The sequence below is a fragment of the Electrophorus electricus genome, chromosome 12 (assembly GCF_013358815.1).
Source record: "Electrophorus electricus isolate fEleEle1 chromosome 12, fEleEle1.pri, whole genome shotgun sequence".
NCBI lineage: Eukaryota > Metazoa > Chordata > Actinopteri > Gymnotiformes > Gymnotidae > Electrophorus > Electrophorus electricus.
Window position 1 is genome coordinate 17,354,732 of NC_049546.1, and position 21,003 is coordinate 17,375,734.

The following is a 21,003-nucleotide window of genomic DNA, read 5'->3' on the forward strand; positions in this document are numbered from 1 at the left end:
TTCTAAGTAAAGCTACAAATTTCTTGGCTACATTACAAGAGTTTTAACTGTGTATTGGTTGAATGTCTGATTGTCTACTGATTGCAGATGGAGAAATGTTGGGTGAAGTGAGATAACAGATGCTTACGATTCCCATATGTCCTAACATCAACATCTAGAAGATGAATGGCAATAGCCTTGTGGTATAGAAAACACTTATGAATTCAAGTAACCTCTAAATAGTCTAATCATTAACATAAAATACTAGGAAATGGGAAGTTGAGCTGTTAGTCTTTCCTCTAAGCAGTGTGTTATTAAAAATGCAGTTAGTAAAATTGTTAAAACTTAACAGCATTTAAAAAGCCTAAATGAGTAGTTCCCACTCTCAGCCTTGGGGGTCCTGTTCTTTTTTTAATGATCCCACACACCTGAACTCAATTTATGAAGACCTGACAAGTTAAATTAAACCACTGTAGTGGAAGCTCCACTGCCAAACAATACTAGAAAACAGCGAAGCTCAAAAGTGAACAACATATGGAGACCCCAGGACTGGGACTGGCATGGAGCAACTATTGAATTCCAAACTCTGAAATCAACTAGTCATAATTACATCATTTAACCTGATTTAGGTTACAAAAAACCAACCTGTTTTACCAGTATTTGCAGTGAATATGTGACGTTCACTTAAAGACTTCAATATGAACAGTCTGGGTAATGTGCAGAAAAAAGCAGATGTACTTGAGGTTAAGTCTCATGTCCCATGGCAATGTGGATGGTTTGACACACCTGTTATACATGGATTGATGTTTAGTGCGAGATTCTGAACGTGAATTTGTGCCTCCATTGTTTTGATTCAGTAGCCTGTAGTGTTATTAGTGAATGGGTTCTCCTGGCTTCATCGCTGAGCAGTGAGTATTGCTCTGGGCTTCTAGAAACCCAGCAAGGAGGACTGCAAAACATTATTGTTTGTTCATCATTATTGCAATATTGCCCTCTGCAGTATAAAAATAACGCCCTAATGAATCACAACCATTTAAATTGTGCGTTGTGAGCATCCTGATCAATGTTACAGTTGTGACCGAACAACCGTGAACATATCAAAGTAATGCAACGGGTTCAACCGTGTTTTTAGTTCACCGGGAGGCATATTTTAATGTGAAGCAATATGACTACAGAATGATATTTTGTCCAAATGGTGCAGCCCTTACCAGTATATGGCAGGGCACCAATGAATCCAGAGCAGGAGTGACGTCTTCTACTAGGGTCCACTCCCAAACAGTGCTCGCGGGATCGTCACGCCTTTGAACTTCCATCGGTGGGCCTAATGATTCAGTTGTGTCCCTTTGAAAGGGCTTGGCAGTGAGATACTACAGCTCTTCTAGGGAGGCACTCAGAAATAGAAATGGAGCTGGAGCAAGGTGTCTCAGTGGACAAGAGGTAAGACGAGACACGCTGTAGTACACCCTGAGATCCTTGACACACACTGATCTCTTCTCTGCCCTCAACTTCAAAACGGGATTTGCTAGGCAAAGTGTAATGGTACGTTAACATCTTGCAGCACTGGTACGTTCAAAAGCACCTGGTCGGAGTTTTGCCTGGAGGCAGTCTGTGGTTTTGATGCCAGTAAAATGTAGCTGCTTTTGCCACCTTTTTATAAAAACCCATTTTAGAACCATCTAATCCTCGTGTTTGCACACATTTGTGCGTTGTCCTAATTAAAATACCATTGCTCTTTGTAAAAAAAAAAAAAAAAAAAAAAAAAAAAAAAGTGATTGTTTCCTGTTTCCTAAAGGTGAGAAGATGGTAATGCAGATGCCACATTGAATACAATGTTTAACCCTCTAACATGCTCCTCATATGGTTTCTTTCAACTTTACATTACTGGTTCTTATGCATTTAAAGATATGCCCAGATGGCCAATTTAAGGCTTAGGTCTTAAAGGTTTAAATGGTAACATTAATACTCCAGTCCTTTTAAGAGAATAGTGCTGGATTCGTGTGACACTAATTAATTTATCCTCAATACTGTGTATACTGATGTGTGTTGAAAGTAAAGAAATCTAGTAGTACTTTTGCATCATAGAATCTAAAGCATTAGAGATCACTGTTTAGAATTTGGGATTCCTCCCTCTTTTTAACTTTCCATAATGTGCACTAACACATTGGTTTAATTTACAAATACTGTACATGGTTTCACAAAATTACAAACATGTAGTTCCATACTATGCAAAAAATAGTTAACAGTATATTACATTCCACAAACCTTTACCTACCACTTCATAATAACCCCATATCCACAGTCCATCAAATGCACTTCCTCGTTTGGACTAGCAATTCACTCACATGTTCATCATTTTGTAATATGGTCCAGCGCACTTTGACACATTCATTTGCAAAGACCACGGATGTGTGATGTTTCTGAGTATTTGTCTTCTGAGTTTCAGTTTCAAGATAGCGGGTTTTGGCAGCCGATAACCACCCGCTCACAGTAAACTGTAAACTCATGCTGCTAAACGCCTTCCTGACACTTGCTGCTGTGCACAGTGAGCTCTCTCTCAGAGCTCAGGCTGACAGACGTGGTCTCTTTGTGGCTCTCCCTGGACCTCCTGTCTGTGGGCGACGATGACGTGGTCCCTTCCTCCCAGGTATGGAGAGGCCGCACACGGGTGGTGCGGCCGGGTGGGCGTGTGTGCGCTGAGCGCCCATCGGTCACTGCGAAGCAGCTCTCCGCGGCAGATCCACGCCCGGGTCGGCCCTGGCCGCAGAGGGTCCCGCAGAGCAGGGCCAGGAACTCCTTGCGCACGCTACGATGCATGTAGCCGTAGATATACGGATGCAGGCAGCACTGAAGGAAGAAGAGGACGAGCGATAGCGAGGCCAGCCAGGGCGGCACGGCAGCGCCAGGACGCATAGACACGGTGCTCAGCACGCTGTAGGGACCCATGCTGAGGATGTAGGAGGCCATGACCACGAACACCACCCGCGCCGCCTTGCAGTGGTAGTGAAAGCGCCGGTGCCGGTTCCTGGTGGGGTACGCGGCCGAGAATGGCCCCTCGGGTGGGGGCTGCTGTGGACTGGAGCACGGGGCCTGGGAGTCCGGGAGCTGGTTGGTCTGCATGGGGTGCACCAGGGCGTTCTGTCGCCTGGCTGCCCTGAACACCATCCAGTAGCAGGCTAGCATGATGGCCACGGGCAGCCAGAAGGAGAGCGCCGCCACCAGGGCAGAGTAGGAGTAGCTGGCAGACCACACCACGGTGCAGGCGCTGTGGCGGCGGTCGAAGTCGATGGCCCCCCAGCCGTAGAGAGGCGGCGTGCTCTGCAGTACCCCTAACAGCCAGGTGAGAGCGATGAGGTTGGTGCCCAGGTGGGGCGTCATGCGCGTGGGGTACGACAGCGGGTGGATGATGGCCAGATAGCGGTCCACCGACACCACGATGATGGTGTTCACACCAGCGAAGGCAAACAGGTGCATGAGCACGACTAGCACCCGGCACAGGCGGGCGTCCAGTGGCCAGACGCCCGGTGCGGCGGCTGCGATGGCAAAGGGCATGACCAGCACGGTTTGCAGCAGGTCGGCTAGCAGCAGATTGAGCACGAAGCGGTTGGCCACATGCAGCAGCTGTGGCTTGCGCTGGAACGCCAGCAGTACCACCACGTTGCCGAAGAGCGAAGCGCAGACAATGGCCGCGATGAGCACCATCTTCACCGCGCTGTTCGTCACCGATGGTGGCCCCAGGTAGCCGGGGTCCCAGGGCCCAGCGCTGGAGTTATGGACCACTCCAGGGGCCTGCGATGCGGGCATGGTGGTGCCGAAGAGTCGGTAGATGCCGCATGTGGAGCCCTCTCAGCGGCAACGGCCACCTCTGGGTCAGTCTGCACTTTTCTGCGTCCCCGTTTTCACCTTTTAAGAAGGGTCGACAGAAATCAGAAAAGCGCTGAGATAAATGTGTCTACATTTAGCGTCGCAGGCCCTCCTGTAAAAAAAAGCATTACTCTTCTTTGCGTTTACTGTCGCACCTGGCTTACCTCCCTGGAAAATTCCCATTACCGCACAAATTAGCTACGTATAAGAACACCGTGCCACAGCACCACAGCTGCTTGTCTAACGTCCCCCTTTATATTTCCCCAACAACTCTACACCACCCACGGCTGATGGAGCTAATGGCGATTTTGATGAATCAACCGTCGCCCCCCCCACCCCCCCCACCCCCCGCCGCTACAACAGCTGGAACCCACAGCCGTCTGGATTCCATTGTTCCACCACCGCGGATCCCCCAGACGCAACGACGCTGCCGCCACCGTCCCGATCGTTTCGTCGCTGAAATAACGTGGTTTTTAAATTTTTTATTTTTTTTAATTTTTATTTATTTGTTTTTTTTACCTTGCGATGGCCATCACAAGAGAAGCGAATTTCGCGCGGTGTTTGCGGTGGTGCGTTGGTGCGTTTTCAGTCGCGCCTCCTCTGATGCGCGACTGCCCCGCCGCTCGCCCCCACTGACAGCGCCGCGCTCTGATCCCGACGCCGCGCTCCCATTTTCCGTCACCGCTGTGCAAATCAATGGCAGCGGTGTGACTTTGGCTGTGCGCGCCTCCGGCCGTCGTTCGCAGCGGGGCTCTCATTCATCTTCGCGTTCGGCGATCGGTCCTCGTGTGTCACAAATATATCCACGGCAAAAGACGGTTGTGAGTGTCGCGCTAATGCAACACACACACACACATACATACGCGCGCGCGCGCGCGCGCACACACAGGGCAACGGCACCTGCCCGCGTTCTGTGGTCTGCCCGTCTGCTGCTCACTCCCAAAGCACGCGGGGCATTGTTCGTTCTGAGCCGCCTTAGCCTATGATGGCACTGAAATGGAAATGCAATTTACAGCATACTTTGTAAACTGTGAATATAGTGATGAAAATTCTCTCTCTCTCTCTCTCTCTCTCTCTCTCTCTCTCTCTCTCTCTCTCTCTCTCTCTCTCTATATATATATATATATATATATATATATATATATATAAAGGGAAAATCTTGAAATTCTTCTTTTTAAATGTAAATTGCTCTTATTGAAAAGATGTATGTTGACAAGTTCAACTTTCACATACTCAGGCTAGAATTCTTTTTCCCCTTCAGAATAAATGCTTTCAGTTTGTCAGGGATATTTTTATTTTCTAAATGTAAACGTCACTTGGTTTTGCTCTTATTGAACTGATGCATGTTGACAAGTTCAACTTTCACATGCTCAGGCTGGAAAAAATGATTTTCTTTCAAAATAAATGCTTTCGGTTTGTCTATATCACTTTGCTTTGAACACCTGGGAGCTGGAGCGGGAGTAGCCGTAAACATGTCATGGGATTGCATTGAGGTTATATAGGCCACACATCCATGACACCAAAGTGTTGTTTACATTACAGTGTATGATTTGTAAAGACTACTGTGCATGTTATGGTGTCAAGTTTGGAAGGTAGACACAACTGTCACAAAAATAAAGAAAGAAAGAAAATGAATCTTTTATGCTATAAAAGATTGAGACTATCTACCAAATATACAGGATTGACAAGTAACAATCAGATTTAGATATAAACTCCATAATCTAAATTCCCAGCCTATCCTGTTGTCAGAAGCAAGGTAGCTGTTTATAAACGGAGCAGTTGATGACGGACATGCAGTTGTGAGGAGAGGTTTGTGAACCTTTTTTAATAATCTGAATTTCTGGATTTCTCCATGAATGGCTCCTCACATGTGAGCCAGTCTTCATATATATCACAATGATAGATAAACAAACAACACACACAACATTTTACATTGCTATAATTTACTGAACAAATGCTTTAAACAATCGGTCATTGGTATGTAAATCATTACATTTAGTAATTCAGTAATCAGTACATTTAGTGGAATCTTTCATTGAGAAGAACCTCTGTGCTTAGATGATGGTTGATCCCATTCCTTAAGAGTAATTAATTTAGTGTGTTTTGGAACGTCTTGCTGGAATGGCACACTTCGGACCATGCCTCAGGAGGTCACTAGGACTGTGGTCAGGCCTCTGAGCCTAGGTTTCAGATGGCAGAAATATCCTGCTGAGATTCAGCTGTAGAATTTCCTGGCAAAGCTTGGAATTCACTGTTCCCCAAGGGATGACAAAATGTCCAGTACCTGCCCATACAGCAAGGAGCGCGACAGCCCAGTTCTGGCCCACATGCCGCTGTGGAAGTACAGAGATGTCTTTGTACAAACCTGCGGGCCAGGCCACAACTTGAACGCAGCTGTCGGGTGGAAGGTTGTCGCGTGGCAGGTTGCATGTGGGCTGCATATGGTCCAGTGTTCGAAGGCCATGCCAAACCTTAAATTTAGCAGCTACAGCAGGGCCAGATTGGGCCCACAGTGCATGTGTCCTTGCTGTAACTGACCCATACGTGCTGCATAGCCAATGTGTTAGGTGTGTAATCAGCTGATATTGGGTTAAGACAGCAAATCAGCCCTGCTTCATTTCTGTTCCCTCCCTCCAGGCTTGACAATTAGGGTGAGAGATTGGTGCTGGTATGTTGTGTTGTCTCATCCGTTCACACGTCCCAGTAGTGCTGTGCAACATAACATCTTTAAACAGAGAGCAATGTGTTTTTTGTTTGTTTGTTTGTTTGTTTGTTGGATTTTGTTGGAATACATTTTTTTTTTTCTTCTATGGTGACTTCTCATAGACACCATACCTGTTCAGTGTTTTTCTTATGGTAAATGCTGTGAAGTGCAGAACCATAGCTCTCAACCTAGAGCTGTTTTGTCTTTGGCTGAGGATTCTACAGCGATCTAGCGCTCGTTCCCCACTCCTAGACAAAATAGAATCAGGGGTGAATGTTTCCCCTATTTGTTTCCCCATTTATTCCTTGGTCAGTGGACTGATGAAGATCTTTTCCAGTGCTTTTGTATCCACATTAATGAGCTTCAGCAACTCTTGTGAACTTCTGGAACCGCGTTCGATCGGGATGTATGGCATCTGAACATAATTTTAATGTGAAAAGCAAGTTACCAAAATATTGTGACTTTGGTATGAGAGAGGACTCAAAATGACTAGGACATCTGACTCTTTCAAGAAGTCATTTTGTGTGTTGAATGTGTTTCTTTGTAGGTAAATCTCTATTTTTGTATGTCTTAGAGTCGTTCATGCAGAAATACAGATTTGAAATCTCTGAGAGTCTGGTCTGACAGTAAAATATTCCTCTGTGCCAATAACCTGTTTCAGCACAATGAAGACGCTGGTCATTAATGTGAGGACGCAGGAGCTGGATCACCTGCCTTACTCCATCAGAGCAGATGTGGTGGAAACTGTTGGCAGCTTTAAGTTCTTAGGAGTCACCATTATTGAAGACCTCAAGTGAAACCACCACATCTGAGTCCTAAACAGGAAGGATGACGTTTATTCCTCAGAGCCCCAAGGACTGTGGAGACCTCACAAACAGTGCTCTCCGGTGTTCTTAGGTGCTCTGTGGAGTCCATCGGTTTGTCCTCACAAGCCAGAAAGCAGTTGTGTATGGCAGGTTCTCAGCACACCATTGCATGTTGCCTCGGTGAGGAGGGATGCTCATCACCCAAAACACACACACACACACACACACACACACACACACACACACACACACACACACACCACATCTCGTGTTCTATTATGTAGAAGTACAGAACAATATGCTCTGTTCACAGGAACAATAAGTTCACAAGATTCATAGACAGTCTTTACCCTCATGCCCATCAGGCTGGTTAACAAGCACTAATAAACACCAGCACTCATATACATACATATATAGTATAAATATAATAGACACTAACACTGTTACATATACATATACATCTGTACATCAGACAGACAACGACTTGCTGAACACAACTGCGGTGTCTCATAACTGATAACCGTGTGCATGTGGTACAGCTGCCTGTCTGGTGGAGGAACACCCACCTGCAACTCCACCATCTCCATCCGCAGAAAGACAGCACACTCACACTTCGGACTCCTACACACTCTTACAGAGACATTGTCAAGGAGCCAGTGATGTACTTCTTACCAACTCGACTAATACCACAAAGGTAGGATCCACAAATTCAGCAAGCAAAAAAATAAAATAAAATAATTGAAGCTGATGTAGCTAATGGTAAAACCAACCCCCCCCCCCCCCCGCAACCCCCCCCAAATATCCAGTTAAACAAACAAAACAGCTTTGGAAGCACTGTGAAGTGCTGATTGAGTGCTGTCTCCTGCTGACTAGCTGGAATCCTTGACTCAGACAGCCAAGACAGTACGTGCGAGTGTAATGCTGCACGGCTCACACAGCAGCTGGAGATGAAATCCACACCCAAGCTGGTGCTAAAATCCAATCCGATCCCAGAAACATTCTGGGGCATTAGTATCCATCAGCAGGCTGAGTAAAACATACGCCTTCTGGAGGAAAGAAGATATTATATTTGCAAGCTACTCAACTTGCATTAAGATGTGTTTAGCTGAGACCCCAGTAGAGAATTGATTTGAGAGTGAGCCTCAAATCAATTAATAGTGATTATTAAACTTTTTCTTTTTTTCATTTACATTCCAGTTGTGTGATATATGAGGCATTTCTAATAAAGTGTTCACTTAACTAGATCGCTCCAAGGTCATGTTACATTTAGAAAATACTGCATGCATACATCATTAGTATAATGGAATATAATATTCTTGTTTGACTTAGTTTGTAAACATGTATCACAGATGGCTTTTATGGCTTGGTAACTCTTTGAAGTGCCAACTCAGATACGCCTTGTGCATTAAAATGCTGCCTGATGTAGGTCTGAGGACCACAGCCTTCATCTAGTTAAAGGGAGAGCTGAAGCCCTGCAGCTAACGAGTGGCTTCTGAGATGCAATCATGACCTTAAGGCCTGCTGAGCTGATAGAGGCTGAGTCCTCAAAGGGTACTGAGAGGAGACACGGAAAGCCTGGGGTGGGCAGCACAGATCAACTCGGACGTTCAAAAAAGCCGCATGTTTTTTTTTTTTTTTTTTATGAGAACACCCGGTGCAACTCTCCCACTAATGAGGGGTTTGTGCCTTTAAGGATGTGATGTAACTAATTACAAATAATTCACGAAAAAAAGGATGAAATAAAAAAAATCCAGGAGATCGCAATGGTGTAAGAGATTATTGTGCTTAGTGTTCAACTAGGTTTGCAGGATGACTTATTTAAAACCCAACTGAATGTTCTAGTTTTCGTGGGTCTCGCGACCTCACTCACTTTGTCGAACGTGTTTAACAGGTTTAGGATTCTCCACAAGGGGGCGCCAATACCACTTGCGTCCACCTCGGAAGACTGCTGCAGCCTTTGTTTACTTGAGCTCAAGTTGTATGGAAGCTGGCCAACAATGCGTTTAGTTTGCCAGCAGTGCCAGGCGAAGATAAAATCACTGAGCGCTAGATACACTGGAATCTAAACTTTTATAGTATTTGGATGTGTTAAAGATATAGATAAGATATATTTTGCTAAGATAATGTTATTAGCAGAGGTGGGTAGAGTAGCCAAAATCTGTACTCAAGTACAAGTACTTTAAAAATAATTATTACTCAAGTAAAAGTAAAAGTATTCATTTAAATTATTAAGTAAGTTAAAGTAAGAAAGTATCTATTAAAAAGACTACTGAAGTAGTGAGTTACTTAATTGGAACTCATTGAATAACACAACAATATATGTATGTGTAGCAATAATATATGTATATGTATGTGTGTGTGTGTATGGTTCACAAACTAAAATATGTGGTTATCATTTTATTACACTGAATTCAAATCTGTTTTAAATATGTTTCTCTCAGGCATGGTTTTAAGTGAATTTTACAGTAAGTATATGTTACTTATTCATAAATAAGGCTGTTATTACACTTAAAATATGTACAGTCTTGAACATACCTCTTCAGTGTCCAGTAATAGTCTGCTAACATAGGGAGCCTTTCCAGAGGTGTGCCATACAAATGATATGAGTATAATCAGTTGTAAACTATTTGTCCTAAGTATATATCTAAAAGCACTTTGGTAGATGTCTGCTAAATGCCATAGATGCTGATCCAAAGATAATGGACCAAAAAAACCCCTATGGTTGATAGAGAAATTCTGAAACAGATTTGGATTCAGTGTGCAAAAATACTTTATAAACAGCTGTATTTCTTTGTTTCTGGGTCTATGTCCTACATTAGTTCATATGTTAACTAATGAGGTTTTTCATATCAGCTAAATATGGAGCATATAACGTTTATATACTTTATGATTAGTATAGCTTCTGGGAATATTCCAAGGCCTTGCCCAAGGTCACTTCTTAGGCTAGCTGTATCCTAGCTAATAACTGCGCCTGTATGTGATCGAAAGAGATCTTAGTATATGAAATCAATAACAAACCTTCATTTTTATAACTTTGAAACCTGTATAATCTTTATAATCTTGAAAATATGCCTCAGTATGGTGCGTGTATTCCTGCACGCCATAAGTTCAGTTCAGTATTGTCCTTAGTATATCATTGAATTCACACTTTACTTTCATATTAATAATGCACATTATGACAGAGCACCAATTTTACGCATAGAAGATGTGCCTGTTCGTTGTTCATTAAGCAGGTCCACTGTCCAGTTGTATAACATTCTGAAGCAAAGCTGCGGAACTCAGTGATCCTCTCTAGGGATTTCACTCACCCTCCCACACTTGAAACATACAAAATGTAAAAATTATTTTAAAATATAATGGAAGGAACGTTGACGAATATAACTGAGTAAAAGAACATTTTTGGCTTCGCAAATGTACTCGAGTAAGAATATAAAGTGTCCTCTTTAAAACAACTCTTAAAAGTACAATTTGTTTTAAAAAGTTACTTGAGTAAATGTAACGCAGTAGATGTAGTTACTACCCACCTCTGGTTATTAGCAGGAGTCTGTCAGCAGGTTTCTCACATTTTCATGGTCTGAAGAAGGCGCAGTGTGTGACTCTGCATATGAAAAAGTGCAAGTTTATACAATTTTGAGTGTGTGTGTCTGTGTGTGTGTGAAAATAGCATCTTACTTTCTTTTAAATATTGCTTAGTTAGCTAGCTAGCAAGCTAGTTATGGTCGTGGTACGCCAAGTGTCATGGCTTAGCATTATTTCATTTGTCCTCTGGGAAACAACTAACAAACCAAAGCATTTTCACCTAAGTGTGAACTGTGTTAAAATTATACTAATATAATATAAAATAATATAATTATACTAATATAATATAATATAATACAGTATAATTGTATTAATATATGAATTTAACCAGGGAGAGAGGCAGAAGAAGAGGGTCGACTTAGAATATCTAATAGTCAAGATCAGGTGAGTCAAAAAAGGGATGACAGCATATTGAACTTTTTTCACATTAACCTCAGCATGTGGGTTTAAATTAGACTAAGTTTAATTAGGCTGTGAGTTAATATGAATAATTTAAAATAGTTTTGCATGTGGATGCAAATCATTCGCGGAATCTGGACATAAATCCATCAGCAGGACATGTTAAAAATCCTTCTGGATAATCAGGATGTTTATATGTCTGTACCAAAATGGAAATACCATTTTAATACAATAGTTAGGGTATTCTTGGCCCAGAGCAGAGCTGAGATGCTGAGCAAAAAACCAGGTTCTGTCATATAATGAGTTTTCCAATACCTCATATGACATCTGTAGATTTATGAAATTATGAAATTAACATCATAGCTAATACTTTCTTTCATGGGATTTGTTTCTTAATTGACTTTTCTTTAATTGACTTAATTGACTAATAATATGTTAAAAATAAGTGAAGTTAAGCCATTACTTTGAAAAATACTTAAAGTCAGTAGTTGCTTGAAGTCATTTCCCCACCCCGTCTTTTTCCAGAACTAATGTTTATGCTCTCCATCAGGGTATGACAAATGTGCACTGATAAGCCTCACCTATCTCATCCAGAAATATATCAGTCTAAGCACTGCAACATTCAGCCCAGATGGCTCGGCTGTGAAGATAAGTGCAGACGAGTACAGGCACCAGGGCTGCTATGTGCTATGTGAGCTGTAGCACTGTGGCCCCTTGGTGTTAAACAGAAGTTGTATGATACTTTTCTTGGAGAACAGCCAGTATTCCTCACCTCCAGTATCCCAGGTCCTCCCTTTGGCTTAAATCACTGTTCGGAAGCTGCAACAATAACAGAACTGTGAAATCACAGAAGAGACGTTTTGAAAGTTAATGTAGATGTAGGGGGTTATTATAAGTCCTTTAATCACCAGAAAAGCTGTCACAACTCTCAGAACTTACATGGAATTTAGCAATTCTCACAAAGCCTTAGTGATATATAATTCATCTTCAAATCATAAATTGATGAGCCGATTACATGTAATCTCTTACTAAATGCACTAAGACTGACTCTTAAATAACAAAAGCATGTTCACCCTTCTTACATAATCTAGCCAAACTCACACACATACACATGTATGAATATCTAGCACGTTCTTTCTCTCACGTGAAACTTAAGGTTGCCATCTTGTGGCAATTGGTAGAAATGTCAGCATGTCCGTACTGTTTAAATATTCACTACACTTATTATGCTAGTCTGAAGATTATCGCAACTTTTAGTAGCTGATGTACAAAGACAGATATGTTACATAGAACACTCACAGACCCCCCCCCCCCCCCCCCCCCCACACACACACGCACATGTTCAGTGAGAATACTTCCCAAAGCAAAAGGGCATTTGGAAATCTGCATCTTGGATTTGCCAGGTCTCAAAAACTATGATACTATGCCATCTCCATGTCAACAATTTATCTGGAAGGCTTGCCAGACTGCACGCTTGGCAGAAAAACGTCTCCACTCTCATCCATCCACAAACGTAATTGCCTGGAGATTAAAAAACATCAGTGGTATCAGATTCTCCAGTTAGAGACCAAAACCAGGTTTTTTGGGCACAAAAACCAAATATCTGTTTGGCATAAAAAATGAGTCTTACACAAAATAATCTAATCCGTCCTGTGAAGTATGCTAGTTGAAAGGTGATGTGGCTGGGCTGCAAATGCTTTCAAAGACCCTGGGAACCTCGCTGGGATAAATGGCTTCACAGACTCTATGAAGTTCCAGCGCATTTTTGAAAAAGATTTGGCTGCCCCTACTGGGAAAGTAAAAACCAGTTCTTTGTTGGATCCTTCTTCAGGAACATGGCACAAAGCGTCTCTTCACATCCAGAGGAAAATGACTTTCTCACCACATAATCAAGCTTTCGCAATGGTCATCGTGGTCCCAGAGTTCAATGCAGCAGTGGACCAAGGAGCCAGTCTGGTCTGGAGATGACTTATGTAGGGGTAGAAGGAAGGGCGTGCTAGTGTGTTTTCCCTCATAACAAACACTAGTAGTAAAAGTAGTAAAATTAAGGGGACTCAGTCAATGTCATAGAAAACATAAAAACACAAAATACTTTCCACTCTTTGATTTCCATTCTTTGATTTAGTTTATGATTTCAGTTACTGGGAGAGCCCTAGACTAGGACATGCCGGCTCCTGAAACTGCCAATGAGAGCATATTGTCTAGGAACGCAACGTAACAATACCATGTACAAAGCAACCAAATAAACAAACTCTCACACAAATCCACACACACACACACACACACACACACACACACACACAAAACCTTCTCCCTTGGGATCAAGAGGGCATGGACACAAAAGCGCCCACAGGCCCCACCGTGGCCCAACGAGCATGCTGCTTGCAGCTATGGGCAGGCAGAAAGGCTCCCATTCACACAATGCTGTTTGTTTCCAATGCTGAAACAGTTTAGAAGTAATTACTTGCGTTTTCCTCAGTGCTTCGTATTCAGGGCCGGCGGACCACCACCACTACGGGGCAAAGTGCTCAATTGATGACAGTCCTCTCGGGGCCAAAGGAAGACGTTAAAAGTGCTTGTATGGAACTCTTTCAGGAGATTAACTTGTTATGAGGGCTACCTGCCATGGACAGCATTCATGGGGCCAGCACAAAAGGGGGGGGGTTTGCCAAGGCCACAGCTGTGTGAAAGCCACGGCTGAATAGCGCAATGGCCACAAAAGACAACAAATCTCAAGTGTAGAAAAATAAAGTGTCTTCTCAGATGTTGGCTTCCCATTCAGGCGAAGATGATTCCCCCCATTTACCATTGAGGGTCTGCGCACGGCCGCCAAAACCGCCCACTCTAATTAATTTCGGAGAGGTCGTGTTGTGGTGCGGCCCTGCGAAGGAGTGGCAGCATAATGGAGTCAAAGAACAGCTTTAATTAAACCTTTCTGTCAGGCCCATGCAGGTCCAACACGCTCGGCGCAGATCAGAGCCCAAAAACGGCCGAATTTTTAATTGGACTGGGATGCTCACGCACACCGTGACGTGATGCGGTAGGCCTTGAGCAGCTTACGTGTGCGGTAGAGACTGGCGATCGTGACAATGTAGTTGAAAACATCAAAAAGATGATTGGGGGGGGATTAGAGCCAGCTGGCCTCCTCCACCTGCGCATGAAGGGTGTAGGCGGCTTTGGGCCATCAAAGCTCCGATGGCCCTGTCCGCCTTTGACTCGTGGGGCGTGTATGGCCGTCCTGACCACAGAGAAAAAACACTGCCCACCACACACACGCTCACACTTGGTTTCTCTCTCTCTCTCTCTCTCTCCCTCCCACACACACATACTCACCCACATAATGCGAATCCCAGCTATTTTCTGATGCTACTGAAAGGTGAGGTTGCTGGCTGTGTGAGTGAAAGTGTAATAGAAAGCACTCATATGCCGGGGAGCAGCGGCACAAAGACAGAGACACAAACTCGCGCAGGGAAGGAGACGGAATGTGACAGAAACAAACAAGGAAAAGGGGAGCTCCTGCACGTGTGAAAGTGCCCAAGCCATTATCTCAGGGTTATAACTGGGAAAAGCAAGGCAAGTGAATGGTCTTCATTCAGACGTAGGCCACATTGCCCCACGCAGAGAGGGAACCGGGGTGGGGGGGGAGGGCCTGCTTTGCTCCTGCTTACTGGGTGGAAGGGCCCTGACAGGTGGGCCATTGTGCTTGTAAGGGTGTGTGTGAAGGAACAGTGTTCCAGGGGAGTTCTGTGTCTGCTGGTAATGTGTTTATCAGCCGTGATTCCCGCCCCCCCGCCTTTTTTTAAAGGGGCCATTCAAACAGTTGCCTCTCCTTCTGCGCACTTCCGTCACGGCCTCCTCACCTTAGCGAGGGGAGAAAGGCTCGTCACTCACAGTCGACTGAGCCTCCCTTAATGAGCGCCGGCGCGAGTGCCGGCCTCCATTCTGCCTTCCAGACAGGTCAGAGGAGAGAAGGGGTAAGAAAGAAAGAGACCAGGGGGAGAAATATGCTGCTTAAGAAAGGACGCATCCAAGGTTAGTGGCGGCCACGGTGCAGCGAGCGCAGAGGGAACGTGGTCTCCGCCCGGCGCACAGAATCCGCACCGCTTCCCTTCGAGGGTAAGGACATTTCAGCTATCCTGTTGGCTACTGTTTAAGTTAGTGATCTTTGACTGTTCATGCTGATTATGTAACTGGGCAACGTGGCCGGTTGCGCGTTGTATCGGTTGCATGGGTGTGGCCTTGGAGCCCAAATTGCGGTTGGCCAATCACGTTCTGAGGTCAAAGGCTACTCAGCAATTAACAGTCCAGACTTAAGATGACGTGCCTTCCACCGTAGCTTAACAGTCAGGTGGATCTGAAAGGCTTTCCATCGCGTCTGCACACCTTCATGCAACTTAATTCGGCGGCCGCCTCTTTTATGATCGCGGGGTATCCTTTAAGGACGCCTCGCAACATTTGGCCACCAGATGTCAGTATACACCCGGCTACCAAGCCTGCCGCCCCCTTGGGGCGCTTCAGTGCGCCCACGTGGTGCGACAGCTTCCCCAGGAAGCTAGGGTGACATTTGCTTCACTTAATGACACAAGCTAATTAATCATTAGCGATCCCAGAGGTATTCCCGTTAGAGAGGCTTTGTCGTGCCCGCTCGCAGCAGGGCGCCACAACGTGGTACGCGCTAACGCATCCAAACGGTCCCCCGTTTACGCGTAAGGGTTTCAAAGTTCCGGGTCCGTAGCCCCAACGCAAAGAAAGAAACCCATTCTGCTTCGGATACGACGTGCTCCAAACGTGGCATGGGAGAAGTGGTTATCAGTCACTAAAGTTTGATTAACACAAATTACGGAGGTCAAGAGTATGTGATGACAATGAGTGCAATGAACTCTCCGATGGCATTGGCAGTTTAGACCTTCGTTGCACCTTTTACCTTTCAGCACGCGTTTCTCTCTCTAAGCCAGCAGTAGCAATTACATTCAACTTGTTTGTTTTGTCATGTTTCTTACACATGTCTGAGGTGAGGCATGCGAAGGTGTCGCCGTGGTGACAGCATTTGTGGTGGCAAATTCCTGGTGTCAGGGCCACTGGCTTGTACCTAATTGTCTCTTGTGGGTTCAAATGTTTGGCTTTGAACGTTCCTGAAAAAAAAACAAAAAACCCCACCACAGTGGAACCCTAAAGGCCGCTGCCATGGTGTGGAGGAGAGTTGAAGAGACCCCTCTCGTGTCATCACGGATGCCCATCTGCGTGTCTCAGCGAGGAGGGAACGGGTCACTGCCGCAGTGTGGTACGGAACTCTATTTTCTGCAGTGCTGCCTGCCTGATTGCCAGGCTCTTATGGGGGAGGGCACACAGCGGGGACTCATTCTGAGCGTACTGTAGGTTTTCTGTTCCATCCAGGACCCCCACGCTGGTGACTGAACGTGTCCATCACCCCTGACCAGAGAACGTGTTTTCAACATGCCTGTTCGGCAAAAAAGCGGTCGAGGTGCTCATCAATAAGTTCATTTTTTAAGCCACATTAGCGAGCCCTCCCACGGATCTGAGCGTGCCGTGACCAGCTGCTCCTGGCTGGAGAGAGTCTTCCAACGCAATCACTCATGTCTCCGATGCAGCCTGCTCGTGCTCCGTCTCCTCCTCGTCACTTGCCGCGTATCCTTCCCTCCCCGTGCCCAAAACCCTGGAAGCGTGCGTTGTGTTTTCACCTGAGTCCCTTCTACCTCCCCGGGGGCTGACGGCCACCGAAGTCTTTTTGTTGGCGTTTCCGCCATTTTGTGCGCATGCGGCACGGGAGCACGGGCGTCGGCGCGTCTGACGACTCCGGCTTCGGCGGCTCCGCCGCGTCTGTACCGCAGGACAATGAATTATTCCGTTTCATGGCGGCCTTGTCATTGACATGCAAAGGAGAACCCGGCCTGCAGCACACTGCCAGGTGCCATTTAATATCGCTTGGCTGTACAAGGGATCCTTCATTTCCACTTTAATCAGGCACGGAGACGGAGCGACTGTCCCGTTCATGAGTAACCCTGAAAGGACACGCTTAGCCAAGTCACCTCAGCTGGAGAGAGTCTCTCTCAAACAGTCTGGCTATATGTTTACGGCCCAAAGCTTAGCCACTCAACATAAAGAAGGATCTCAACCTTTTGCGACTATTTGGCCAGCAAGGCTGCACAGATCGTCGAGGATGTGGATGATCAGGCCACGGCTGGCATCACACTGCCTTTGTAAGCGAGGACTCTGGCGTTTAGCAGTCTAATCACAGCACTGGAGTCCAGGAGTTTTCCTTCCCCGTGCCTGAGTTAAAACCTGCTGCTCACTGTTGATCAGAGCCAGTGCCAACTGCCTGAGATGCCCTCGGTGTCTGCTGGCCCACCCGCGGCGTGCCGGGTGGAGCGGTTCCAAGGAGTCCCCACGCAGGGGAGCATGGAACTTTCGCTGCCAACAGCACCGGAACACATCGATCCCCGGAGAGCTCCGTCTGCGAGCTTTCGGAACCCCGTTGGTCCCTGTCACCCGATCGCTGGTCACCTCCAATTAGACGCGGAGGGAATGGGGGATGGGGCTTGCTGAGTACCTGCCCCCTTCTCAGCTGTTTTGTGCCCAGAAACATATTCAGACATGCGCAACGCATGTGATCCTGTCCCAGTGGGACGCCATTGTGCAACACATCAAGAGGAGTAAGGCTTAGCCCCAACAGCGCACGGCCTGTGCGTCCCCGCGCGCTGCGTGCAGACGTGGAGCGAAGAGGGGGCTTACGGGGGCCAAATCGGCACCGACGGCAGCTTGAAAGAGGCGAGCCCAGGGGCTGATGGTGCTGATAGGTGCAAGGCGGGAACCGCCTTTGGCTGCTGCCGCCGCCGCCTCTTTGGCCATTCTCCCAGTGTACGTCAAGCCCAACGTGTGAAATTACCTTTTGGAGTCAGCAAGTGGGAGGATTTGTAACGGCGCCCCCCAAAGGATTGCTTATTTACGCCCTTGTTTATGCTTACTCGAAGTGCGGCAAACTTTCCCTCTCTTTGGCATGGGAGGCTTTCAGCGGCGACTTCTTTCATGGCGTCGAGGGGCGGGGCCAAGCCCGTTGCATGTGATTCGCTATCTTTGAGAAGCCTGCAATTACATCTGGCACGACTCTCCATGAAGTAACGCTTCATAGGCCTTTGTTCAGCTGAGCTTTGAAGCGCCCAGGCCCCGTGCAAGTTGCCTTTTTTGTAACCCCCCCGTTCATCTGCCCCAAACCCCCCCCCCCCGCCCGCACCGTCCCCTGCCCACAACATCCCCCCCCCCCCGCCGCTGCCCCAATCTCTATTGGAGACAGCAGACTGAATGCGATGCGTCCCCCCCCCCCCCCCCCGCTCACACGGAGCCTCAGTGCATTGGACACACCTTGGCCGGCACAAAGGATGAAAGGCAAGGGGAGGCAAAGCGAGGCGAGGCGAGGCAAGGACGCGCGGGGACGCCGCTGCCGGGCTCGATAAAGATGCTTCAAAAAGTCCAGCCGTCCTCTTCTCCATTCCCTCGCTCTTGTTCTTTCTTTCTTTCTTTCTTTCTTTCTTTCTTTCTTTCTTTCGCTCTTCCCAAATCCCAGGAGTGACAGGGAAAAGGAGGCAAAAGAGGGGACTGAGAGATTCAAAGCTGGCTGGCCGTGCGGCGTGCAAGTCCGTGTGCAGTCTGAATGTAAAAGTGGCTGTATGCAGGGAGAGCCCAAAGCTTGGGGCTAGTTGTCTCTCTGTGTGTGGGTGTGTGTGGGTGTACCTGTTGGGGGGGGGGGGGGTATGATCAGGCAAAAGCGCAGCTTCTGAGACAGTGGCACTTCCTGTTTTCATGGAGGCCTAGAAATCCCACTCAGAGTTCCCAGGCCTGGTCTCAAGTTCCCAGGCTGGAGTTCTCTGCCCATCCACGCGCTGGAGAGTGAACTCCGGCCTCACAGCTCCGTCCAGCCCAGTGGCTGGAGCGCCCGTCCATTCTCACACGCACCGGCTTTCATTCTTGGGGACACTATGTGCCACCGCAGGGAGAAAACGCTATCCAGTGTGTGTGTGCGCGCGCGCGCGCGTGTTTTTGTGTGTGCATGCATGTGGGTGTTTTTGCGTTTATGTATTTCTGAATTTTCTTTGCCCCAAAAATCCATACACCTGCCAGAATAAAAAAGTTAATCACAAACTGTGTATTTTGCAGATACTGGCAGTTAATTATAATGAAAAATCATACGAACAAACTTGGACTTAATATATTAGCATTAGCTCCACTGAGAATACTTTTAAAAAGATGCAGACGGATAAAAAAGTGTCTTACTGCCCTCTCTCTCCCTCTCTCACCCCATCTCACCCTCTCTCACCCCCCTTCTCTCTTTCTCTCTCTCTCTCTCGGTTTCTCTCCTGCTGAAACAGATGGCGATTTATGCTGAGCACAATCAGGACTATTCAGCATGGGTCTGGCAGGCCCTCCCCACAGGAACAGAGTCCAATCACAGGCCCAATGAACACATTGGGAGCTGACAGATCCAAATGAGTCCCAGTAGGAGCCTGCCCACAGGTACTAGCTGCCCAATGGCACTGCTGCCTGCACACACACACATGCATGCGCATGCGCACACTCACACCCCCAACATACATACACACAAGCACACGCGCACATGGATACGCATGAGCACACACAAACACACACCTACACACACAGCCTTTTCACTAACACCTAATTCAATCAAGATTTCTCTCGGAATCTGTCAAAATTCCATCATCGGAAAGAGTAACAAGCATACTCGTGCTAAGGTATGGATTGACAGGAGGAGCATGTCTGTGTATATGTCCAGCGCTGTCTGCTTAATATATAAGCCCAGGCTTCACGTAGTGTTGGCTGCTGTGTGTGGGAGATTGCGATCTGCGACGGCGCTGAGGGTGTAATTCTCCTACCAGCTCTAGAGTTCTCAAGCTTGACTTGCTTGGTGGTTTCTGGCCTAAGGTGTAAGTGGAGAGAAGCAGTTGCCCTCAACATTCCAGATAATTTATTAGCACCCTGCCTTCCGCAGGCCTGCCGTCACACTTGCTGACGCTGCATTACCCTGAGTGGTAAAACTGCTTTCTTCATGACTGAGTATTCATTACACGCACTCACCGCTCTTAATGCACACAGTTGGCACTTTGCTGTAGTCACGTTCATGCTTCAAGACTCCAGCTCTGCAACACTTCTTCCTCCATCTGTTGGGGTGTGTGTGTGTGTGTGTGTGGACCTTCACAACCTCCCCAAATCCCCCCACCGGCGAAGACCCGGCAGCCCCGGTCTTCCTCTGTCCATCAGGCAGCTTGACAGGAGCACAACCCCTCACGCTAGCCCAATCTACATGTCAAGGTCTGCGTGCCAGAGTCTGGGCTGCCGCGGCCGCATGTGAAAGCCCTGCCCGGAGCGGCGGCCCCGAGGAAGCGCAAATATCTTCCCCTGGCCCGGGTGCAGATGCATGCGCCCATGACAATAGCCCCCATGCTATTGTCACAGTGACTCAGCAGAATTATGCATGCCGGCAGGCGCCATTCTCATGTTAAAGCCGTTGATAATGGATGTGGCTGTTTCAGAAAATGGGGAATGTTCTTCTTTCTTCTTCTCCTTCTTCCTAACATCTTTGAAAGACAGGCTGGGCGGGGCATAAGTCTGGCCCTGACCCAATGGGATGTGTGCCAGAAGTAGATA

General features: G+C 46.7%; 1 protein-coding gene and 1 long non-coding RNA gene across 2 annotated transcripts in view; one reads left to right on the forward strand and one right to left on the reverse strand.

The window, feature by feature from the left end:
• Positions 1-1,761: 1,761 nt before the first annotated feature.
• On the reverse strand, positions 1,762-4,443 carry gpr101 (G protein-coupled receptor 101). Its single transcript, XM_035532333.1, has 2 exons — positions 4,360-4,443; positions 1,762-3,879 (listed from the first exon to the last, which is right to left on the reverse strand). Exon 2 carries the CDS (start codon positions 3,778-3,780, stop codon positions 2,488-2,490), a length of 1,293 nt encoding a protein of 430 aa, XP_035388226.1. The 5' UTR covers positions 3,781-3,879; positions 4,360-4,443; the 3' UTR covers positions 1,762-2,487.
• A 10,928-nt stretch (positions 4,444-15,371) lies between these two features.
• LOC118242300 overlaps positions 15,372-21,003 on the forward strand; it is a 55,960-nt gene continuing 50,328 nt past the window's right edge. The window contains exons 1-2 of the long non-coding RNA XR_004776748.1: positions 15,372-15,444; positions 19,710-19,854. This is a non-coding gene — a long non-coding RNA (uncharacterized LOC118242300). The remainder of the gene's footprint in view (positions 15,445-19,709; positions 19,855-21,003) is intronic.